Source organism: Sinohyriopsis cumingii, chromosome 11 (genome assembly GCF_028554795.1).
Source record: "Sinohyriopsis cumingii isolate HCF-2022 chromosome 11, ASM2855479v2, whole genome shotgun sequence".
Classification (NCBI taxonomy): Eukaryota; Metazoa; Mollusca; class Bivalvia; order Unionida; family Unionidae; genus Sinohyriopsis; species Sinohyriopsis cumingii.
The window spans coordinates 97091479-97119312 of NC_142971.1; the positions used below are offsets into that span (position 1 = coordinate 97091479).

The window sequence follows — 27834 nt, forward strand, 5'->3', positions numbered from 1 at the left end:
CTAAAGAGCAGATTTATGTACTTGTTTAACGTTAGAACACAAAAACTGTCACTTATATCAGGATATTTTATTTATTTAAAGATTAGGTTGAAGTGAACAATAGATCTAAATATCAGGAACATCAATCCAACTATGGCATACAGGATAAGGCATACAACATCACAATATTGTTTTTGATGACTAGAGACAATGTCTTTAAGAACAGTTCCTACCAGCAGCACAAGCCATGGTTCTTATTAACTTTTTTAACAGATGAGTTACACTACTGACCACATCTGATTTTGAGTTGTAAACTCCCTTTTCCAGACTCTCTGGGGCCATCCACTTAACTGGGAGTTTGGATTTCTTGTTGTCACTGGTGTAATAGTCCCTTTCATATATGTCCCTGGACAATCCGAAGTCAGCAACCTTAACATGTAACTCTTCATCCAACCTACAGCATATAAAATTATAAAATACATCCCCTGAACACACACACGTATGTATGTAGTGTATATATATATATATATATATATATATATATATATATATATGTATGACACATGCTTCTTTTAAAGTTATCCCTGTTCAAATTAACAAATATCTGAACTCAATTAAATATAATGATATATAATTTCATTTCAATAATTGCTCTAGTTCTTAACAATTAGGGGTGTATACCTAAGCACAAACAAATGAAGATGATACTTTGCCATTAAAAACATTAACACATTAACCCCTAACGATGACTTAACGGAGCAGGAGGTAGTAGCCTACTGCTGAGCTCTGTAGCGTCGTGGTCATGCACGATACACTAAAGTGGGTGGTATTATAAAAAGGTAGACAGATGTAGCTCTACAATGAAACCAAATAATCTGGAATATCTAGTTGCACTACAAAACACAGATTTAAAAAACTCATTTTTTGGACCCGACTTTTTTTAACCCTAAATACGCTTGTGGTCGGAATCCGATTTTGCGTTTGGATTTTAGACTTTTTGGTCTCAGATCTAAGGCAAAATGGTATGAACTGCAAACAGACAGATGAGCCTTTGCAAAAAGTAGGATAAGATGGGCATTTGGAATAAAGGGTGGTCTCCATACAAAAATAATGGCTCTATTAAGCAAAAAAATAAAGCAATAAAAAAATAATTATTTTTTTTACCCTTCTGCTTTGTTGTTGTTGTTGTTGTGGGGTTTAATGCCATTTTTCAGCACACGATAGGCTATACATGGCGGCCAGTATTAATGGTGGAGGAAGAACCCGGAAAAACCCCGGAAAGAACCACCGACCCAGGAGAAGCTACTGGCAAGCTTTCTCACATACCCACATTGGCTGAATCTTAGACTTGAACCGCCGCAGACAGAGGTGAGATGGCAGTGATCCGTAACGAAGAGCGCTTTAGACCACTCGGCCACTCGGGGCCCCCCCTTCTGCTCATGCGCGAGTCAAATAGCCAATGAAAAACGATGTTTCTAACATAACTAGGCAGTATGTTATTGAAAGATGACCGGGGATTTGGTGGTTTCGAATCTATTCAGAAATAGCTTTTGAAATGTGTTTCTTGCTCAATTTTCAGACAAAAATGACAAAAAGCTCCAGGGGTTAAAGTGTTAACAAAAAGCCATATATAGTGCAAAGATAAATTAATTCAAAAGCGTTTTTCCACCACCTGTAACATATGATGGCTATACTAAAATTACCTTCATGACACCTGAAATTTTCTGGTAAAAATTAAAGCTTTTATTCTTTCACTGATACCGTTCCGGTAGCCTAGTGGTTACAGCGTCCGCCTCAGATGCAGGAGGTTGTGGGTTCGATCCCCGGCCAATTCATACCAAAGACTTACAAAAGTGGTACTAACAGGTGCCTCACTTGGCGCTCAGCATTAGGAGGTTAGTGTTAGGACTGGTCGGCTTGGTGTCAGGATAATGTGACTGGGTGGGACATCATGCTACATGTCTACGGCATGATGCCCCAGTGCCAGACATCACTATAAACTGCCACAATGCAGACATCGTAGCGATATGACTGAAAAATTGTTAAAGCTACGTTAAAAATCCAGATCACACACACACACACATACACATTCACTGATGAAATCTGGTGAAATATCACATTTTCCACACATTTTTAAAAAGGAAATTTTGTAGTAAATTAAGTTTCTCCGATAATACCTACCCAAAGGGATTAATATTAATTAAATTAACTCTGCTACCTCACAAATCCTGCCCTCCCTGGAAAAGGCAAACATTTTTTGTGTTGCACATCATGTATCATATAGAAGAACATAAGAAATTCTTCCAAATTAATACTCCTTCTCACCACTACATGGTTATCTGTATATCAAATGCTACCCAGTTTAAGATTAAGTGAAACATCAACAAGGATATTTTCAGGGAAGTGTGATCAGACAATAATTCTCAGAGTAACATAATTTACTTTAAAATTTTGACATGGAATACATTCTCAGTCTCATTAATGTTAGGAGAATAGGAAGTGGAAGGTGGAAACACATGAGCATCCAACCTCTACAATGAGTACAATTAAAAAGATATTTGGCAGGAGTCCCAATATTAAGGGCAAACAGCTCCCTACAGTGAGGGCAGTGCAACTGATGATCACATGATATATGATGTCAGTTCACTGTTAATGAGTATCAAATGGTATATTCTTGCTAGGAAAAGCTTTAGAATAATCTAGTGAAAATGTTAAACTACTATTAGCAGGGTATGGGGGTCATCAAGGCTGCAGCCATTGGCCCAATCAAGCTCAATTCCCTCTCAGTAATGCTTGAACGTGATTTGGCTTGCTCTGATGCTTTATGGCACAGTAGCACAAGTAGGTTATTTAGTATAGAGGCAATTGGAGTTAAGTGACTTGTCCAGTGAAGCACTATAGTAGCTAATCCAGGCTGATCCAATTGTAGAATTTGAACCTGCAGCTGACTGGTCATGTGTCTGACACTCTAACCACTGTGTCACCTCAGCCCTGCCTTCATTAGCTGCATCCTAATATGCAACAGTGTGCGACAGAAGCTTGAGAAGGCTGACTATCCATACCTACTAACAGCTTCAATGATGTTTCGGACTGAACACTGCATTTAAACATTATGCTTACAAAAATTATTTGAATCTCATGCCTTGAAATTTACATAAGGCATATATCTAATCTTGTGAGACTTCTGAGAATGCAGAGAATATCACTCAATGAAGCCAACATACTGAGACTTGTAGGGTTATGTCATGTTTCCAAAACCTCTACTAGAAGGAAGTGGCACAGTTCAGCCATAAAAACTTGTGTGCTTTCCGATCCTGGTCCCGCATCGCTGTCACTCTAAATGTATCAGTCAGAGCAAGCAAACAAATGACCACATTCTAACTGCCTGCATACAGTAACCTGCTCCTGGCTATGAATCCTGATTACATCATTAGCCCCCAAACCCTACAATCTAAACTGGAATTAGTTTGGACCAATCCAACTGGCATCCACCTCAATGTGTATTTCACTTTGGCTATAAAAAGGATGTTTTGTATGGCACTAGTTTCAGTGACGTTCTCCCCAGGGGTTTGAACTTGGCTTAGCTGAGCCTATGTTAGAACTCAAACAAGGTGAGTGACCAGGGCCACCAGAGGTCAAAATTGGCTAGCAAGTCTGAAAGAGCTTTGTCATGGCCAATATCATACTCTACCATGATGTCTAAGTGTGTCAGAAATCATCCTTTGATAGTAATATGAGTGAACTTCTCCTTGAAGAGCCAAAAGATTGAGGCAAGCAAGGGAACAATGTTGTTGCCCTTGAATGAGTCACTGAAACCATACTACTTTCCCTCATATGCCTTTAAGCTTGCAGGCCTTTAGTCTATCACTAAACTGAGGAGATCATACACCCAAGAAATTTCACATTTGACAGTTGTATCATAATAACTTTGCAGATCTGACCTCTTTCTCCTGAACTATTCTTAGTATCAGAACAGCTAGAAGGAAGGAATATCCCAAACCCTGTCCCAGCGAGAGTGTCCATGTTGAAGCCCTCCGGGTCCTGGACAAGACAGACAAAGATGTGTAGTTTAGGATTCCACCTTGTCACCAGAAGATCTATTACTGAATGAAATTAAGTAAACAAATCTGATGCAAGTTCAATAGATGAAGAGAACATAATGTGTGAAGTCAGGCCCCTTGTTGACAATAAATCAGCCAGGAATTTGCTTGATTTGGACCCTAATTTTATGATGAGGGCACCTTCCAGAGAAAGTCCCAGACCAAGTTCCAGTTTCATTAAATTTCTCCTCTGATTAAGATTTTACATTATCTTGATGATGATAATTCCAGAAGGCTGATGTGAAGTGCAATCTTTCCCAGGCCCAAGTTGCCACTGACAAAGTGGGGCAACTGGTGGACTCCCCCAGCCACATGAGATGGTACCAGTAGACAGTACTCTCAAGTTGGGGTTTCTCCTGAGAACTTCCTGCCACAAGCCACTGTTTGTTTTGCCATTGATGAAATAATTGTTTTACCCTGGGTGAGATCATAACCTGCGTATAGAGAAAACTCAAAAGAAGCACCACTGGGGCTAGCTGGGCCAACTGCAAGATGTACATGAAGATGAAGCCAAGGAGAATAAGATATGTCCATCCAATTCAGATGCTAAGGACTTGCACAAATTCTCATGTGAAAATCCACTTCCTGTTGGAGACTGACAGGGCAGGCTCCATAAACTGTGCAATCTGCATGGGAGGGAGGCAACAGAGGATGAGATTGGTAAAAGAATTAAATGATAAGATGGACAAAGTGCTAGAAGAGAGTGAGAACTAACTTTTCTTATCTAGCCAGAAAGTACAGCTATGCAAAAAAGGAAAGAAGGCTGTACATGTCCTGCAATAAAATTGAACTTACCATGTATTTCTGAAGAATGTTATCTACATACACTGCAATCACTCCTGACAGGGCTGATATCAACAGGGTGACAAAGCAGCCAACAATCTTTGTAAATGCCTATGGGCTCTGGTTGACATTGAAGGAGAGTGCATAAAATTGATAAATTGTTCATGCAAACCAAAGGAATTTGCATGAAACCAGATGGATAGGGATGTGGAAGCATGCACTGGTCAGATTCCGACTGACTCCAAATTTGTCCCTCCTTATGGCAAACCTTAGTAACTATGCCATCCCCATTCTAAAATTACAGTGCAACTATACCGAGTTGTGTATGGTGCCAGATAATGGAAATGAAAAAATGCTTTAGAACAACCTGGCTCACCGGTACAATTTGTAAAAAGATCAATCAAAGATTGCTGAAACTGAAGGGTCTGGGACTTACAGCAGGTTGCTATGATAAGTTGTCAGGGTGTGAAGTCATAGGTGGTTTTTAAGAGGCTTGGGGAAGGAAAAGCTTGGTTTCCTGTCCCCATTATTATCTTGACCCCTGAAGATTGAGAACTAAAGGAGTGACTAAGGAGAACTGGTGATGCAACTCTTGTGCTTCCAGCTTCCATAAATATCCTCATTATGGCTGCCAAAGAGCTGAGGTGAACTGAATGGCCATGTGCACAATACCAATGAGTTACGTAGCTCAGATGAGAACAAGAACTGAAAAATCGTCTCATTAAACTAAATCTATATCACAAGAAACTTTTAGGGCACTGGGCATTGAGCAATGCACTGGTTTGTAAATGATTTTGTCAACACAGTCAGCAGACTTGCAAACAGGATCACTGTCTGATTTTTCAACTACACAAAAATATTGCTAAGGATGTATTAATGAAGTGGCCACAAGATTCTGCACAAGTTTGTATGACACTTGAAAAATACAATGATCAACCTTGCAAACTTGAGTGGCCGAGTGGTCTAACGCGCTCTCCATTACGGATCACAGCCATCTCACCTCTGTCTGCGTTGGTTCGAGTCTAGGATTCGGCTATGTGGGTATGTGAGAAAGCCTGCCAGTAGCTTCTCGTGGGTCGGTGGTTCTTCCTGGAGTTTTCCCGGGTTCTTCCTCCACCATTAATAATGGCCACCATGCACTGCCTATCATGTGCTGAAAAATGGCATTAAACCCCACAACAACAACAACCACCTTGCAAACTGTTGGGTTGTCATTTTATCTACAGCATAGTGCTCATCTAAATTTGGAACATACACAACATATGTGCTGGCATGGGTCTGGACAGAAGTGAATGATGATGAAAATTGGCTTCCTGAGAAAAAAAGACTGAGTTCCCTAGCTATCAACTTTAGTTACATAGCTGGTCAGAGATCTTAATCTTTGCCAACTGAGTGTTAGACAGAAGGAGGGGTGTTCAACTCCAATCTAAATACCTAGAGAGGCCTTATCTTATAGGCATGACTCACAGATGGCAGTGGTAAGCACTCAGCAACGATATATATATATATATATATATATATATATATATATATATATATATATATATATATACACACACACATATATGTATATGTATATATACAATAACCTCAATAGCTTTTTAAAACTGATTTGGGTTCTTTTGTGCTTTGATTTTAATGGCACTTTTAATACATTACTGGTTATATCATGCTGAGGAAATGGAAGCTAAGTGCCTTTCTCAAGCACACAACTGAGGCAGCCTACTGGGCTGGCCTGGGCATATATAAAGCCAGCTTCTGGATTATGAATCTGATGCTATCCCAACTCAGCTGCCACAACTCCATTATCTCCATCACAGGTTCAGAGTAGGCTAACCAATCGATGTTGTCCGACTCAGGCATAGCTTCCAAGTATATCATTCCCAGCAACATGGAAGAAATGCCATTGTCCCTGGGCACAATACAGTACTTATTCACCCGACCCACCAAATGGACTTGATGCTGTGCAACCAACATGGTTTGTGTGACAAGATGACTAGCTTGATGGGTAGCTAAACAGCAAAATGGACTGACCAGCAATATAGGTTCCACTTAGATTCCATATAGTATTACAATGATGGTTAGCCATTATGTTGCATGACTCTTGATATTACCAACTTCTGGTTCCTGCCAGACTTGAATATAGAAACATCTGGTCTGGCTTGATGGCAATCAGAACGAGGTTTACAGCAAAGATGGCTGGCAGATAACTGCCAATAAGTGGGAGGAGAATCTCCCATCAACTCCAAAGTCTGAATTGGATAGAAATAATGAATGGAGGTACATGTACAAAATATCCTTTGTAACCAACAATAATTGCAGCATCTGTGTTGGCTGTATTATTTAAGTCCCAATGTATACCAATCTTCCATTACTATCCGTCAGAAGTTATGGTTGCTAAAGGTACTGTTCTAAGAAACTTAGACTGGAGAAGGTCAATTGTGTCATCCCACACCATGCTGTCTACAGATGACACTTTTAATGGAGGCCTAAAATGTTGATTAGGACTCAGCTCTCTGCCTTTTAAAATTTTCCGCAGCACCATGAACCAATTTCCCTTTGAACACACTGAACATATAAATATTAAATGACACTGCTATTACAAGATCAAAGGTCAGAAAAACAGCACAAACTGCACAATATATGCAGCATTTATCTATGAAGAGCCAAAATTAAAGTAACCAATATCTTGCTGATCAGGATATGGTACAACTTAAAGTCATACCCAGTTTGGAGAAGGAAAAATATTTTTTGATACCAGACTACAGGGTGACAGGTCAATCACACCATGGTCATTTATACCCTTGACAACCACCCCCAGTGTCAACTATACCCTGGAAAACTACCTCCATGACATGGTTATTCCCCTGCATAAAAGAAACAAATAGACTGGATAATCAAGTACAACTAGAAGCATGGGGCAGCTGTATGTTATTGATAACAAGACAATGTCTTCATGTGAGAAAGTGGATGAGTTATAAGAGATAGGTTTAGGTGCTTTAATCAAACAAAACCATATGCAACTATATAATATATTACCTGTAAACAACAGGTAATAGGACCTTAATAAAGTGGCGAGCTTCTTTATAATTTGGATAAATTCCAAAACTCTCGAACTGTCCAAGTATTATGTCTTAATCTGCCTACTCTACATATAAAATATGCTCCTGTACAATATATTATGCACTGGGTGGCCATACAATATATTATGCACTGGATGGCCATACAATATATTATGCACTGGGTGGCCATACAATATATTATGCACTGGGTGGCCATACAATATATTATGCACCGGGTGGCCATACAATATATTATGCACTGGGTGGCCATACAATATATTATACACTGGGTGGCCATACAATATATTATGCACTAGGTGGCCGTACAATGTATTATGCACTGGGTGGCTGTATAATATTATACACTGGATGGCCGTACAATATATTATGCACCGGGTGGCTGCACAATATATTATGCAATGGGTGGCCATGCAACAAATTATGCACTGGATGGCCATACAATATATTATGCACTGGGTGTCTGTACAATATATTATGCACTGGATGGCTGTATAATATTATGCACCGGATGACCGTACAATATATTATGCACCGGGTGGCCGTACAATATATTATGCACTGGGTGGCCGTACAATATATTATGCACTGGGTGGCCGTACTTATAGGTTACCGCATTTGTATGGGAAAATATGAAAGAGTTTTGGGATAGAATACTGCACGACCTTGGAAGTGCAGTATATCCTTCCGACAAAACGAGTTCATATTTTCCCATACAAATGCAGAAACCTTTTTATTATATGCTCATTTTTTTCATTCTACCTAAGGTTTAATTATATAAACAAAATACACTACAATAAACAACGTAAATGAATGTATGCCGCATTCCAAACTAAATACACAAGCGCATATTTATCATTACACAAATCAACATTATTACTGCACACATAACTCCGCTCAGATAAATATGAACATTGAAGAAGCTAGGGCGAAGCATGCTGACATCTGCAAATGTGTTTCTGTTTCTGTTATTGAATGTTTTCAATCATAATGTGGGAAAAATATGAAGTTGTTCAATTGCAATTATCAAAAAGACGCTATGGAATTTAATGTTTATTTCATTTTGAGTGCAGTAAAGAGGATGCAATTGCACTTATCGAAATTACAGAACAATTTCAAAATGTGTAATCCAGATTGAAAACCTATGACATGGCTCATGTAATTAGGATTTGCAGAATTAAGAAAATACATTTTGAGGAAATTCAGGATGTAAATCTGTAAGTATATTTTAGTTTGCCGTTCTTATCACCAGCTAAAGAAGAGAGTATATGACTTGTTACTTGTTATGTTATTTGCAAGGACCTTATCTTGGGTCTGTTATACATTATAGCTAGCCTACGCGGAATGTGCCAATTGAAAGCAGCTAGTATGTGGCAGTCCACGAAACATCTGTTTTGGTTCATTCAGAAACAAATTCAAACAACTACAACATAAAGAGCCTCTTACGCGAGTGTACATGATATATTATGCACTAGGTGGTCATACAATATATTATGCACTGGGTGGCAGTACAATATTTAAAAGAAGATGCCTAGTAGTTGATAATTTTTTGACACATTTGTTAGAAAAAGTTAAGTTGCATTCAAAACTGAATTTGGTCCACATCATGTGTCTAACCAATTAATAGCTGATTAAGTATAATAACAATTTTGAAGTGAAAACCAAATATATAGCTGTTGTGACTTACATTAAATTCCAGTTATCCCCAGTGTATACTCCTCAGTGCCACTCACTTTGCAAAATAATCTGATATTCTATAATGTGGTATCAACTGCTTTAGCAGTTATGTCACAAGTACAACATAAATTCTAGCATAAAAAGAATACTATGTAAGATGTACTAAACGTGTAAGTTGTGTGCAACTTGAAGTAGGTAATCATTTCTACTAAACCGGTCATATTTACGAATTACACCAAGTAAGAGAACATTAACATCAGCATAGCACTTTCTTTCTTGTTGTTGTATATGACCTGCCAAAGCTTGCATAATATGAACTTGCTGTAGTAATTGTTCACATTTGATACAATCTTTCAGTTTCCATATGGCTGTATGACAACTGCTAACATTAGCTTTCAACCAAAGTGGGTTTTTTTGGTGCAATTCTTCTTCTACATAATTAAACACATTCCAGAGATGGATGGAGAGCGATGGCTCAAGGCAACCACGCCTACGTGGTCTTCCAAGATACATTGTCCTCAAAATAGTCATAATGTGCTTCTTTTTTGCAGGGGAACAACCATGTTATGGGGGGGGGGGGGTCCAGGGGGTAACTGACATGAGGGTTAATTGACCAGGGTGTAACTGACTGGGGAAACATTGTCTGGGTGTGTGTGTGTCTGTGAGTAATTGACCAGGGGGTAACTGCCCTAGAACTGACAACAGTAAACATATCTTTGGAAAGTGGGGTTTTAATCAGGTTGGTTGGTAAAGTCATAGATGTCAAACCCTACCACTTTCAAATTGGAATTTCAAATTTAAATAATTAGAATCTGAAGATACAAACAAGAATAATTAAAACTGTATCCAATAATTTATTTTAAGCAGTAAATCATACTACCTTAAAGTGGTTCCTAGTTGAAAGATGCTTCATACATCTTTCCTACCATGTGACATGTGACTAAGAAAAGACTGAAAAATCATGGTACTCATTGACTGTTGATGCCTTGCATGTTCTACTTGGAGTGTCTGTATCACACATTTTTGGCAAGTTATTATCTTCATTGACCATCTATGGTTCAATGTATCTCTTTAACTTTCTCAGATGAACCAGGGCACTAATTTAATGCAATTTTTGATTGGTCAATATTCAACTGCTTTAAAGAAACACGTTCTCAGGTATGGTTTCACAAAAGAAATAAGCAAGATATCACAAGTGTTTCAGTGATCTAAGTACACCAGTGATTGTGCTGTGGTTTGTCTACATAAAATTGCATCTGATCTGAAAATCAGAATCGTTAACAAATGAAATGATCACAAAACAGAAATGATTTCACAAAAAATCAAATCAATTGGTGTCTCTGTTTAGATCAGTGTTTTGATTTAGGCTTGGGTGGACAGATCCCATCAAACAAACTTAATTCCTGTTTTATTGTGATGCATTAAAAGGATATAAGGAAATAGTCTTTTAAGGAAAACTTGTGTCAGGTGTTCATCAAATTATGGTTTTAAATACAACTTATGATAATTACACTAGAAACTCAGTCTAAATACTGGCAAAAACTCATAGATTTTATTAAACATATTGCCTTTATTACTAACAGATGCAAGAACAGAGTATTAAAAATTGACTTACATGCAGTTTCTCGCTGCTAGATCTCTGTGCACAAACTTTAAACTGGAAAGATATGCCATTCCTTCTGCTATGTCAATTCCAAAGTGGATAAGATCTTTAATGGTTGGCATCTAATGAAGAAACAATTTATAATTTTAGCCATTCATTATCTTGGTCCTATCAAGAACAGAAATTTAACTGTGCATACATTTCTAACATTAACATCCACATTCTGTATAATTTACTATATTGTGTTTTTTCAAATAAATTAATCTGAAATGTATGTTGCAGATGCCCCACCCACTTTTACACAAAATGAGTGATGTGAGCATTAAAAACAATCACTGTAGTTGAATGTATGTATGAATATACCAAAGAATTGTGTAGATGAAATGTTTTAGATAAATAAGCCTTAAAAAAAAGTCATTACACCTTAATAACAGAACATATTAGCCAGATGTTAATAATGTCTACAAAATTTCAGCATAACTCATCACAAGTTATGAGCCAAAGTAACAACGGAAAAATTCCCCTCTATACATTAACACAAAAAGAGGGGCATAACTCTCAAAACTGTGCCAAGCATGACAACATAATAAAAAGCGCATTTGATGTCAATGATATCTCACTAGTTTCAGGGTGAATCAAAACAGGAGTGAAGAGATTGATGATAAGATCATTTCTTATTTTTTACTGTTGGGTGTTCAAACCATCTCTGATCTACTTAAGCAATAACAACATTTTCAACTAAAACACTGTGATACCAGATGCAAGATTGACATCATTTTCATTTAAGACTAACTAGATATTGTTGTAAAACTTTTGGTGAAAACCTCATGTAAACACGAACATACATTCAGGAGGAGTAGATAACAATATCTTAAAGATGGCCACCAAGTTCACCATGTTGGAAGGCAGATCAGTATCATTGTCATTTTGGCCCAACTAGGCTACAAAAAGTCTTCTGATGAAAACACCATGCAATAACATTTATCGTGTAGGATGAGTGGCAATAACAAGATTTTCAAGATCACTGCTACTGTCACCCTCCTGCAGTGTAGAGTGGCACCATTTTCATTTAGGACCAGCTAGACATCACAAGAAATATTGTCATGACAACCCAAAGTCAATATGAAAATCCAATAAGCACCATTTTAATTTAGGAACAAATGGACATCATAAAAAGAAGTCTTTGTAATGAAAACACTGTTTACGTGACAATCCATTCAGGGGGAGTTGCAATACCAAGATTTTCAAAATAGCCTTTATGGTGGCCAAATTGGATGCCAGATCAGCTATTGTCAGTACAGCAAAAAGCCATAGAACTAGTTCGATACAATAATTATTATAAATATATATGCTAATCATAAATTTGGTAAAAATGCATCAAAGAATGATGACTGAACAATATGCTTATATTAACTACAATGGAACCCTGCTATAATGCAATAATTGGGGTTTGAAAAAATTGGATAGCATTAATAGCAGGGTCTTGTTAATGCTGGTTTATTCAGTATTTTACTTTTTTCAGACAACAACTTATTGGCACATATACGTTTACTCATGTCTAATATATGTGATGATTATGGTATCAACACCGTTTGTCATGGCATGCAATTCATCCATAATGCATGTAATTCCATTGAAAAATTGCAAAGATTTAAAATATTCAGTAATTTTGTCACAGATCATTAAGTGTCTGAGTTCAATGGGAAAAATTAACAGCAAACTTAGGTTAAGAAAGACGAAGCACATGTACAGTTCATTACATTCCAAGGTCTATGAATAGTGTCTGTACATATTTCATACTGCTAAAATTTTCTCATATTCATTTCCATGTAAGTTTATCCTTTGTAAATTCCCAATAATTAACATTTGAATGCCCGCAGCAAGAATAATTAACAAATGACACATGCTTTCAGCATGCATAAAACATTTACTTCAGATTTTGTGAATATCGAAAAAAACATGGGAAAAATACTTTTATAAAGATTTTTAAGCTGAACACATGTACAATTTCATACCCTTTCAATTTCCAGCTAATAAAGTGGACATTATTATCTGGTCAATAACCCTGCCAAGCCCAGCAAACATGTTGGCTGCTTTAATTTTTTTATGTTTATTAAATTGTGAGAATCTTTTATCAACCACCGCATTGTCTGCTGCTTGATTGTGTATGCAGTTAAAGTAACATATGTCGGCTATAGTCTAAGCAACGATTGTATACAGAATTAATTGAAGACAATAACAAAGACGACTTACTGGCTTTACTCAGGGTTTAGTAATAAGTAATAAGTAACATTTCCAATAATGTTTATTTTGGCATAACACTTCAAGAACCTGGTGAATTGTTAAATTTCTGAAGCCATGCCGCAATTGTATTATATTCGAATTCATATGCGAACTCTTCTCCCAAATAATAATAAACGTTTTACACACTATTTCTCATACTTGAAAAAAATATTTGTCCGGGTACAAAAAAAATAGACGTACATTTAAAATTTCAGGAACCACGCCATGATCATATTTTATTCAAATTCATAAACAATCTCTTCACTAAAATGATAATACTTTTTTAAACACTATTTCATGTACTTTGAAGAAGAAAAAAATTCAAGTACGAATGAATATATGAAATTCTGAGAGCCACGCCACAACCGCAGTATATCCGAATTCACATTATAGCGGGATCGCACTATATATATCAATAGTGTCTGTGAAGTTTCAGGGCAATTCATCAAAGAATTATCAGGTATAATATATATAATGAACACCCAAATGATGCATAGCATGTCTGGATAGTTTCAGGGTAATTCATCGAAGACAAGAATTATCAATATATTTTACACAGGTAATACCAAAACGGAGCTTAACTCTGGAAAAATGCACCAAGGTAGAATGACAACACGTGCACATGCCAACTTCATGTCAATAATATCTGCCAAGTTTTAACACAGTCCATGGAAAGATATAGATGTAATTACAAATTAAGTTTTGGTAACATGCAGGATGGACAGAAGTCAAAGGCTATATTCACAGCAGTCCATGGAAAGATGTGGAAGGAGTTACAATTTTAAGACTTTTAGCATTTATGTTTATGTGTATATGGAATGGACAAAGAAGCTAAGGCTATATAACCATGTCATATTCTCAGCTGTCCATAGAAAGATATGGGAGTAATTACACACTAAGAGGGTTGTGATGTATTTATAAAATTGTATGATCCTGCCAAATTCAAAGCAGTCTACAAAATGGCATAGGAGTACCATATTTGCCGGCCTATAAGACAATACTTTTTTGACCAGAGAACCTATGCTTTGTCTTCTACTCTGAATCGACTTATATATGGGTTATGTCACCTGAATCATTTTATCATATTTTTCATATGGAAAATAATTATCCAAGAGTACAAAAAATAAGGTGCAAAAAATATTTCGTTTTGGGGAAGAGATCATGTATGAAAAAATATATGATCCCACATTGAGTATTATAAACAATTACATCATCATCAGTATTAAAAATTAACACAGATCATATGCAACTGTGCTAAAGCAGCAAGCACCACTAATGTATGTTGTTTGTAATATACATTGTTTAAATTTGATTACATATATGTATGTCAGAATTTACAAGTTAGACAATGAATAACCATGACACAAAAAACATATTCCATCACAATTTTCTTCTTGCACCTAATGACCAAATAAAACGTATGCCCCATAGAGAAAAAGACAGAGACAGAGAGATAGACAGACAGACAGAGATGTATTCACAATTGTAAATCTGTATTATTCAGTTACCTGATGACTGATTTTACTTGTGTACAAGTGCAGTACCATATTCCAGCATCAATTAATAGCACTAAGTAAGCAATTCCTTCTAGTTTTTGTTCCCACTTCCATTATTAAATTAATCACATGGCTTTGTAGTGGTATTTGCATGCAAATTAAATATGCTACTAATGTATTCAGTCATTCCAAGCTAACAACTGTTTGTGGTCAAGATTCGGCAGACCAGATCAGATTAACAAGGCTACTAATAGGAAATAAGACTACCCATGGGTATTATGAATACTGTACCATATAATGAAAGGAAATGCCAGGTGGTTACTAGAGTAAATTTCTCAGCCAGTGACATTTTTTAACTTGCAGACAGAACCGACAGCAATTTAAAGTACATCTAGCATGAGCAAAGATCAAAAACAATTGCCACCTAAGTATAGGAAAAGCACATGCACTTTAAATAAAACCTTATTTGTTGGGAATGCAGAGGTTGTTATACTTGCAACGAAAATTAGACAGCATGCAAAATGGTCGTTCTTGGGATTTAACCTAATGGGGACTATATGAATATAACTATTGTGAATATTTAAACCCTGAAGGAGTATGGTATATATTTTCATAGTTTACATTAAGTGTTTCATTTATTAATGTTTTCTCTCTTTGAGAAAAGCTTCAGCAACACAGGGGCAATAAGGTAACAAAAAATCAACACAATAAAATCACAAAGAGCTGAACTCTCTCTCTCTGTCTCTCTCTCTCTATCTCTCTCTCATATATCAGGCCATAATTTAAGAAAAATGCAATGCAATATACATGCATCCTTTTCTCTGTATCTCTCCCCCACCCCCCTCCCCAGAAAAAGCATTTTAGTATTAATGATGCAATTTTCCTATTGCTAATAATCTCAAATAGCATACAGCGATACTTTTAATATTTATGAAACCATAAGTTATTATAATTTAATTCCACACACCATCACAATAAATTTTCGGGTCAGCATCATTATATGTAGTTAAAAATACATTATACATTTAAAATACTTCATGTGAATCAAGCGTTTTGGAGAGGGAATTCTTCAGCCTTATCTGGATATGACGTTTTGCTCACATCAATGCATGGTTTACCCTCTTGCCTGGAGTGGTGGCTGAAGCTTCATTTTGCAGTACACCAGTGAGTGGTCAGTGTCGCAGTCAGCACTGAGATGGGATCACATCAGAAAGAATGTGTATAGCACAACCACACAGATCTTTGGTAAGAAGCAGTCAAAGAACAATGACTGGTTTGAGGCTAACTCCATCACACTCATGCCAGCCAAAGAAGAGTGCTGCATTGCTCACCTGGAATACAAACAATCCCCCTGCCAGAAGATAACTACAGGCATACAGGTCCACCAGAAGTAAAGTGCAGAGGTTAGTGCACCAATGAATACTGCTTCAGCTCTGTCTGAGCATTCAGTCAGCCGCAGATATCGGAAACATCAGAGACATGTACGATGGCATGAAGAAAGCAATGGGTCCCACAAAGAAAATGACAGCACCACTGAAGTCTGTCGCAGGCAATACCATCCACAATAAGGGCATGCAGAAGGAACATTGGGTGGAGTACTACTCTGAACTGTACTCCAGAGAGAACCACGTGACTAGCAATTCCCTCAACACCATTGAAAACCTCCCTCTCACTGCAGAACTGGATGAGAGATCTACTTAAGAAGGCCATCAGAGAAACTATCCTTAGGAAAAGCCCTAGGGAAGGATGGCATCCCAGCAGAAGTCATCAAGTGTGACTGCAGCATGCTGTTCACACACCTGCATGACCTCCTCTGCCAATGCTGGGATGAGGGTGCAGTGCCTCAGGACATGAAAGACAACAACACCGTAACCTTGTACATAAACAAGGGCAACAAAAGTGACTGCAACAGCTACAGGGGCATATCCCTTCTCAGTATCATGGGTGAAGTCTTTGCACCCATCATCCTGAATAGACTGCAGACACTTGCTGACAGAGTTGCAGTGCAGGTTCTGCGCAGAGAGGTCCACAATTGACATGATCCTCTCCATCAGGCAACTGCAGGAGAAATGCAGAGAACAACACAGACCGCTCTTCCTGGCCTTTATAGACCTCACCAAGCCATTCAATCTGGTAGGCAGAGACGGACTCTTCACAATCCTGGTGAAGATTGGATGCCCTCTAAAGTCTAAAACTGCTAAGCATGATCTAGTCCTTTCAAGTCAATGTGAAAAAGACAATGCAGTACAATGGCTCAACATCCGACTCCTTTGACATCTACAGTGGAGTGAAATAGGGCTGCGTCCTTGCACCCATGCTCTTCTGCATCTTCATCGCTGTCCTGCTCAAGCATGCCTTTGGGACGTACACAGAAGGCATCTATCTGCACACGCGATCAGATGGCAGAATGTTCAATCTGGCACAACTAAAGGCAAAGAGCAAAGCACGTGAAGCAACCATCAGGGACATGCCTTTCACAGATGTTGCTGCTCTAGCCTCTCACACAGAAGCTGAGCTACAGTGCTTGAAGGACTGCTTTGCTAAAGCATGCGATGAGTTTGGGCTGACCATCAGCCTAAAGAAAACAAATGTGATGACTCAGGATGCGGACCACCCCCAGCATCATCATCAACTACAAAACTGAGGCAGTCAGTCAGTTCACGTACCTCAGCTCTACCATCACCAACAACCTCTCGCTTGATGCTGAATTCAACAAGCGGATTGGAAAGGCATCAACAACTCTCTCCAAGTTGTGGCAGAGAGAGTAGAACAACAGCATGCTGACCCTGAACACTAAGATCTCTGTGTACCGTGCCAGCATGCTGAGCACTCTCCTGTATGCCAGTGAAACCTGGACTCTGTACGCCTCACAAGAGAAAAGACTGTGCACCTTTCACATGCGATTCCTCCAACACATACTCGGGATCACCTGGTGCAATCGAGTAACAAACAACAAGGTGCCTGAACATGCCAAGATTCCCAGCATGGTCACACTCCTCCACCAATGTCGCATCAAATGGCAGGGCCATGTACGTCAGATGGATGATGGATGGATCCCCAAAGACATTCTTTATTCGAAACTTGCCTTTGGCAAAAGGTCGATCGGACACCCACATCTCTACTTCGTGGATGTCTCTACTTCGTGGATGTCTGAAAGTGTGACACATAAAAGCCCTTGACATTGATGTCAACACCTGGGAAGAGCTGTCCAGATGGCAACATGCTCTGATCACTGGTATGAATGCTGGCGAGGACAAACTATGCTTGCTAGCTGATGAAAAGCAATTACAGAGGAAAAAGAAGCAGCTTCAACCCATACCAGACTCAACCTTCAAGTGCAGCAAGGACTGCCACTTCTGTATTGGGCTACATAGCCACGGCATATGCTGCACGACCACCAACCAGGACATCTCTCATGGGCACACTTCCATCGTCTCTCAAGACTAACGGATGCCAACCAACCAACTTCATGTGAAATGAATGAGGTACTTTTAGTTACATTAAATGATCCTGACTGGAAAGGTTACTTAGTTACAGATAGGATAAAATTTGTGATGCTGTGTGGAACAAAGTGAAAAACACAATCTAAGGTATTGATCTGGCATCATCGTATACTCAGCATCAACTTATATATGGATGAAGGATGGAAAATTTGCTAAATTTGCTGATTTGATGTGTATGCTGGCAAATACAGTAGTTACTCATGTAAATAAGAGATGAAAAGAGAAGCCTAAGGATGACCCTACCATATTCATTGCAGTTCATGAAAAGATGTGGCAGTAGTTACATACAAGAGTTTTGGAAGTGCAGATACATGTATGTGTAGTTTGGACATAAGTCTAAAGGTTATATGACTTTGCCAGTATCAAACATAAAATAAGAGCAACTCTCTCTGACCACAAAAAAATAAACCTATAGTTTTGCAGCGTTATTGTTGATTACTTCTATCTTGTAAGATGACTACTGGGTCACCCTTTACTTACCTTCTCTTTCCAAATAACTAATTTTATGAGTAATCAGCTATAAATGAATAATTGTTTAATTAAATTAGATTAACTTTGGAATTATTAACAAGAATACAAAATAAACAAAATTGTGCTGGGCTGGTGCTTACATTTTTTTCATTTCTAATGAAGGACAAGACATCTCCATGCTTCATGAAGGGTAGAACTACTAGTGGCATATCATCCAATCCCAGGCATATCCCGATTAACTGAAGGACATTAGGGTGGTGGAAGTCCTTCATAATCATTGCTTCACTCAGAAAGGAGTCAATATCAATGTCACGGGGATTATTTTCTGTCGGTAATAAAAATGAAATGGTCATATGTCAATTAAAACTAAATATGTATTGCTAGTTGTCAACACTAAATTGTGATATTTTCTGAAGTTGACAAAGATGTCAAAAAAGATATAGTAAATTGATAACCTTCTGATCCTCAATGAAGTTAGACTGTGCCAACAGATTGACCTGGCCAATTTATTAAGATTTTGCCTTTAAATTTAATGCAGTAACAATTGTACAGTGAAGGGGAAAATTAGTTTCTACTTGCTTGCTACTACATGAAAAGAGCTTAAATGTACCAGTACTCAAAGAAAATTGTTTTCAAACCATGACTAAAATTCCACAAGCCCAGACTCCAATTTCCACATGCCCAACATTTTCGCCTTTTTTAATACTGTCACACAAGGTTGCAGTAGCTAAAATTCGAATATGAATTCAACATAGTTCAAAGGAGTATGAAGGTAATGCAAGTGTCATTAGTATTCATTGCTACACTGGAATGCTTCACCAAGTAAAACATCATCATCCAACAGTCCTGACATTTCATTTTTGTTGGCTTCGCTGATAGCTAGTTCCTTCATAAAATCAGCTTCAAAAATGAATTACACTTGAACACTATTCCAAAAACTGAAATTTCCATGCTTTGCATCCGATATATGTAGTAAAATCCGACTTTAAAGAAATGATGCCGCTATTCACAACTTTGTTAAAAGTATAAAATATATGGCTTCAACATTCTCATTCAAGGCAAAAATATTTAATAACTTTGTTCCGGTACATGCATCTCTTTGATTCACCTATAATAGGTTGTTCCACTTCCTGATCCTAACTACGCAAATTAGCACAATGGGCACACCCACTGCAGCCTTCAAACATATCTCACTAGCTATTGTCAGCCAATACAGTAATATGTAAAATGGTGGTCAATACTTAACATCTTTGTCTTTAATTGCCACTCTTTAAACTGCCCATGGGATACTTTTATTTACATCAGCTCTAATCATGACTGTTTACTATTTATACATGCTACATAGCTGCCAACCTTCCAGGCTCACAATTAGTGAAAACAGGGATAAAAAATCTTAAATTTGGACATGAATTAGTGAAAAATACCATGACAATAACTCCATCCACTCTGACCATCAATACTACACTATATAAAGATCGCAATATAAAACAAAAACACTACATATATGCAGAAATATATCTGCATTTCTATTTATTATGGTATTCATAAACTTCTCTTGTTCTTGTGGTTATTTATCAAGACATTATTCCTCAACTGCTTGATCGTAAATTTGTTTTCTGAACAGTTCAGACTTCTTGTCTGCTGGTTGATCTTGGTGACTAAAAATGCTGACAAATTTTCTGCAGCTAAGGGGGCACCCACCAGATAATATGTACCTTTGAGAGAGTGACGTATATAAGGTGAAGTAGTTCGCATTTAAAACATGCACAATGGAGAGAATGTTGGCATACCTCTACGCTACATTAATGTAATGTGGATATTTCTTTTGGATATTGTACTTTTGGAAATTTCACATGATTTAAGCACACTGCTAACTAAAATGGCTGCTCCCTTGTGTTAAAAAATCAGCCTGAATTAGTCTAAAGTACACTATACATAGCAGCTATTAAAATAGGGAAAATGAATTTTGCCAGACTAGACAATACCAACTGCTGAAAGTGCAATGAATGAATTACCAAATATATAAAATGTAAAAAAAAGTTATTGGCTCTTTTTATACAATTTACCTCTGAAGTTCAGGAAGTGAAAATGACCAAGTAGAGCTAGCACTTTTTTGAACGGTGCACATCTGAAGTAAGGCCAAGCTGTATACTCTATAACCCATAGTACACCCATCAATCATACACCAAAATAAAGGGAATTAAAGGTTCTTTGCATTATACCTAAGATATACAAGGTCTTTTTTAAATAACCAATATAACCAGTGAGGAAAGCTGGGGAAATTCTTTTTCTTTAAAATCCTAACCCTATGCAAAATACGAAACTGTAGAGTGCCACCTAAGGAGGCACTAAAGTCTGTCCTATTTTTCCTCACTAGAGAAAATACTCTTTCGCTGATACTGTTGCTGTGAGAAATGCACAGAAGCTGCAGCACTTTTGGTTCTTACACAGGAAAATTTGGACGCAATTTTCGAGTTCGGGAACATTTGTCGGAACAAATGTTTAGCATGGTCTCCAGGTGATAAAGTTAGATTGTGTTCAACAAGAAAACTCACAAATAATGCTTCAGCGTTGGTTGCCTGCAGTTCTTCCGCGAATGGCTTAAAATATTCCATAGCTGAAACCTGTGAATACTTAATTTTCCCAACTTGTACATGTTTTTGCAACCAATGTGCTTCCTCACATCGTCTCTGCCACCATGCCCAATACTAAAATTTGTGGCACACTGTGTGCAAAAAGCATGATGTATATCAATGTTTAATGGCAGAATGCACTGCCAACTTTTGATATATTCCAAATTAAACTTTACTTTTTGAGCAATACATTTCTTTTTCCTTGGTGGTGAAGACATTTTCAAGATCTTACATGCGATGCCGTATGGTAACTCAAATCAGTGTTGGTGATGCATGTGCTGAGCAAAACTCCGGTTAGGCCCCAGTTTCTCTCAAAAGCATTTGTAAAACTATTCTTATACATATAGATTAAAATAGGCTAAAATGCTTGTTACCGGGCCAACTGTACTAATCGGTTGTAGGTCTATTAATATCACGACCAGTAGTATCAGACTGTTTCGGCAACTGCCAATATCATGACTAACGCTTAACGGGAAATCGGTTATTTTATTAAAGATTTAAAATAATTGAGAATTGGAGAATTGTTGAATTTTGGGCTTGTGGCATTGAATCCGTAAATTGCTGAAACAGTTGTGAAATTCACACCAAATTCGTGAGGGTTGGCAGCTATGATGCTATATGTAATGAGCTTATCTTGAAAGGTTTTGGGGGGGTTGGGGCTAGTTAGGCTACTGAAAATGAAATTTTCTCAAAACACGAATGTGTTTCAGTCTGATTAAAATCATATCTGAATTTCACATGGGACAGTGATGATCTGATTTAGATTGCGCTGTATGTCAACATCCTGAAAATACATTTACACATTTCATCAGTGCAATCAAAGTTTTCTGAGGCAAATTTACAGGACTGGCCCGATCCAAATTTGGAGAGGCACTGGGTGTCAGGCTATCAGAATTTCTAGCACAAATGCTAAAATGTACATTAAATTTTCTGCTGCATGAAAGTATCAGAAATGTACAATGGAAAATAAGCCAACCTCAAAAGTAAATCTACCTCAAAAATAAATATTTACTCGTGAAAGTATCAAGTCTTGAAAATGAAATAATTCCTTTGTTTTACTCTCAAAAGTAAGCCATCTTGAAAAAAAAGCCATCAGATTCCTATGTTTTACCATCAAACAGAATCCATCTTGAGAATAAGCTGTCCAATTCCAACATTTTACACCTGAAAGCAAGCTGTCCAAAATGAGCTGTCAAGTTCTGATGCTTTGCTCTCAAATATAAGCTACCTTGAAAATAAGCTATCAAATTCCCGAGTTTCACTCTTGAATGTAACCCATTTTGAAAGGAGCTGATTCCAACATTATACAAGTTAGTATGCAAAGGAGAGGCACATACATTCAAAATTATATCAATATCTAATTGACTAAACCAAGTATAAATTAAAGCAGAATTTACACATTTTCTATCATAGGTGCATTGAAAAGTATAGACTACAGAAAGTTCACTTAATAACTACATCATGCAAGGTTGGACAGTGTTTTGCATACTTATTCAAACCAAGATGATCATGTCTTGCATACTTATTCAAAGCAAGATGATCATGACTTGCATACTTATTCAAACCAAGATGATCATGACTTGCATACCTATTCAAACCAAGATGATAATGACTTGCATGCTTATTCAACCAAGATGAATAATGACTTGCATACCTATTCAAACCAAGATGATCATGACTTGCTTATCTATTCAAACCAAGATGATAATGACTTGCATACTTATTCAAACCAAGATGAATCATGACTTGCATACCTATTCAAACCAAGATGATCATGACTTGCATACCTATTCAAACCAAGATGAATCAGGACTTGCATACCTATTCAAACCAAGCTGATCATGACTTGCATACTTATTCAAACCAAGATGATTCATGACTTGCATACCTATTCAAACCAAGATGAATCATGACTTGCATACCTATTCAAACCCAGATGATCATGACTTGCATACCTATTCAAACCAAGATGATAATGACTTGCATACTTATTCAAACCAAGATGATAATGACTTGCATACTTATTCAAACCAAGATGAAACATGACTTGCATACCTATTCAAACCAAGATGATCATGACTTGCATACCAGTTCAAACCAAGATGAATCAGGACTTGCATACCTATTCAAACCAAGCTGATCATGACTTGCATACTTATTGAAACCAAGATGAATCATGACTTGCACACTTATTCAAACCAAGATGATCATGACTTGCATACCTATTCAAACCAAGATGATCATGACTTGCATACTTATTCAAACCAAGATGACTTGCGTACTTATTCAAACCAACATGAATCATGACTTGCATACTTATTCAAACCAAGATGAATCATGACTTGCATACCTATTCAAACCAAGATGATCATGACTTGCATACCTATTCAAACCAAGATAAATCAGGAATTGCATACCTATTTAAACCAAGATGATCATGACTTGCATACTTATTCAAACCAAGATGAATCAGGACTTGCATACCTATTCAAACCAAGATGATCATGACTTGCATACCCATTCAAACCAAGATGATCATGACTTGCATACTTATTCAAACCAAGATGATGACTTGCATACTTATTCAAACCAAGATGATCATGACTTGCATACCTATTCAAATCAAGATGATCATGACTTGCATATTTATTCAAACCAAGATGATCATGACTTGCATACCTATTCAAATCAAGATGAGCATGACTTGTATACTTATTCAAACCAAGATGATAATGACCTGCATACTTATTCAAACCAAGATGATCATGACTTGCATACCTATTCAAACCAAGATGAATCATGACTTGCACACTTATTCAAACCAAGATGATAATGGCTTGCATACTATATATACCATTAATTAGCAATATGATGAAAATGTGGATTTATTACAGCTGGGATGCTGTAGTAACACAATAAAATATGGATTTATTACAGCTGAGATGCTGTAGTAACACAATAAAATATGGATTTTTTTAAAGCTACTGTATCAGAATTTACATGCTGAAGTAATAACATAAAGCAAGAATATTTTAAAGCTACAAGATATACTAGAAATGATAAGCTGTAGTAATATGGTAAAACAGATTTTCTATAGCTACTATATCGGAATTGAGATGCTTTTGTAATACAATAAAACAATGATTTTTTTTATAGCTACTATATTAGAACTGACATGCTGTAGGAATAAGATAAAACATGGGTTTTTTAAAGCTACTGGTACTGTTTTTGAACTGACATGCTGTAGTAATACAATATAACATCGATCTTTAAAAGCAACTGGTACTATTTTAGAATTGACATGCTGTAGAAATAAGATAAAACATGTTGTTTTTTTTAAAGCTACTGGTACCATATTTGAACTGACATGCTGTACTAATAAGATAAAACATGGATTATTTAAAGCTACTGGTACTATATTAGAATTGACATGCTGTAGAAATAAAGAAATAAGATAAAACATGTTGTTTTTTTAAAGCTACTGGTACCATATTTGAACTCACATGCTGTAGTAATAAGATAAAACATGGATTATTTAAAGCTACTGGTACTATATTAGAACTGACATGATATAGTAATATGATAAAACATCGATCTTTAAAAGCTATTGGCACTATATTAGAATTGACATGCTATAGTAATATGATAAAACATCAATCTTTAAAAGCTACTGGCACTATATTAGAATTGACATGCTGTAGTAATATGATAAAACATCAATCTTGAAAAGCTACTGGCACTGTATTAGAATTGACATGCTGTAGTAATATGATAAAACATCAATCTTTAAAAGCTATTGGCACTATATTAGACTTGACATGCTATAGAAATATGATAAAACATCAATCTTTAAAAGCTACTGGCACTATATTAGACTTGACATGCTATAGAAATATGATAAAACATCAATCTTTAAAAGCTATTAGCACTATATTAGACTTGACATGCTGTAGTAATATGATAAAACATCAATCTTTAAAAGCTATTGGCACTATATTAGACTTGACATGCTGTAGTAATATGATAAAACATCAATCTTTAAAAGCTATTTGCACTATATTAGACTTGATATGCTATAGTAATATGATAAAACATTGATCTTTAAAAGCTATTGGCACTATATTAGAATTGACGTGCTGTAGTAATATGATAAAACATCAATCTTTAAAAGCTATTGGCACTATATTAGAACTGACATGCTGTAGTAATATGATAAAACATAAATCTTTAAAAGCTACTGGCACTATATTAGAATTGACATGCTACAGTAATATGATAAAACATTGATCTTTAAAAGCTATTGGCACTATATTAGAATTGATATGCTATAGTAATATGATAAAACATTGATCTTTAAAAGCTATTGGCACTATATTAGAATTGACATGCTATAGTAATATGATAAAACATTGATTTTTAAAAGCTATTGGCACTATATTAGAATTGACATGCTGTAGTAATATGATAAAACATCAATCTTGAAAAGCTATTGGCACTATATTAGAATTGACATGCTATAGTAATATGATAAAACATCGATCTTTAAAAGCTATTGGCACTATATTAGAATTGACATGCTATAGAAATATGATAAAACATCAATCTTTAAAAGCTATTGGCACTATATTAGAATTGACATGCTATAGTAATATGATAAAACATCAATCTTTAAAAGCTATTGGCACTATATTAGAATTGACATGCTATAGTAATATGATAAAACATTGATCTTTAAAAGCTACTGGCACTATATTAGAATTGACATGCTATAGTAATATGATAAAACATCAATCTTTAAAAGCTATTGGCACTATATTAGAATTGACATGCTGTAGTAATATGATAAAACATCAATCTTTAAAAGCTACTGGTACTATGTTAAAATTGACATGCTATAGTAATAAGATAAAACATTGATCTTTAAAAGCTATTGGGACTATATTAGACTTGACATGCTGTAGAAATATGATAAAACATCAATCTTTAAAAGCTATTGGCACTATATTAGAATTGACATGCTGTAGTAATATGATAAAACATCAATCTTTAAAAGCTACTGGTACTATGTTAAAATTGACATGCTATAGTAATAAGATAAAACATTGATCTTTAAAAGCTATTGGGACTATATTAGACTTGACATGCTATAGTAATAAGATAAAACATCGATCTTTAAAAGCTATTGGCCCTATATTAGAATTGACATGCTATAGTAATAAGATAAAACATTGATCTTTAAAAGCTATTGGCACTTTATTAGACTTGACATGCTATAGAAATATGATAAAACATCAATCTTTAAAAGCTATTGGCACTATATTAGAATTGACATGCTATAGTAATATGATAAAACATCGATCTTGAAAAGCTATTGGCACTATATTAGAATTGACATGCTGTAGTAATATGATAAAACATCGATCTTTTAAAGCTATTGGCCCTATATTAGAATTGACATGCTATAGTAATAAGATAAAACATTGATCTTTAAAAGCTATTGGCACTATATTAGACTTGACATGCTATAGAAATATGATAAAACATCAATCTTTAAAAGCTATTGGCACTATATTAGACTTGACATGCTATAGTAATATGATAAAACATCGATCTTTAAAAGCTATTGGCACTATATTAGAATTGACATGCTGTAGAACAAAGAAACAAGGATATATCTGATCAACTTTTAACAGACATAAAATATTTCAAGAATCTCTCCTCCCTGCTAATGATATTTAGTACATATATATGCAATATGTGGTATAAACACAAAAGGCAGATAAAAACACAGTAACAGTTCTTAACAACAATTGTGTCTTTACATGACAAGAAAAGTTTAGTTCACTGGGAAATGACTTCTAAAATGGATATGAAAATAAAATTCATTTCAAGAGAATATTAAAATCTTGTGTGCACCTCTAGTTATTCTAGATCATACTTCCTTTTAACATTTGTGAATTGTTTTGGCATTTAAAATTTTGCAATAATGATATCAAGTAGTGTTGAGTTTCAGCCTAAGCAAGTAATTAAGTAGTGACAGATGGGCTGACAGACAGACACAACTTCATTCTACAAAGGATGACAGAATGATACTTACGATGAAGTGTTTTCACTGCAACTAGATTTTCTACATTATCATCTGGGAGAGTTAAATAACCTCTGAAGACACATCCAAAATTACCTAGCAAAAAAATGTTTAATACGTCATTAAAAAGATTAATTTATG

At 36.2% G+C, this 27834-nt stretch overlaps 1 protein-coding gene across 1 annotated transcript in view; it reads right to left on the reverse strand.

The window, feature by feature from the left end:
- Window positions 1–27834, reverse strand: part of LOC149789076 (hepatocyte growth factor receptor-like) — a 134414-nt gene that overhangs the window by 21558 nt on the left and 85022 nt on the right. The window contains exons 14-17 of the mRNA XM_089975258.1: window positions 27706–27789; window positions 19116–19300; window positions 11235–11344; window positions 271–433 (exon numbers count right to left, since the gene is read on the reverse strand). Of these exons, the coding sequence (XP_089831384.1) occupies window positions 271–433; window positions 11235–11344; window positions 19116–19300; window positions 27706–27789 (542 nt within the window). The remainder of the gene's footprint in view (window positions 1–270; window positions 434–11234; window positions 11345–19115; window positions 19301–27705; window positions 27790–27834) is intronic.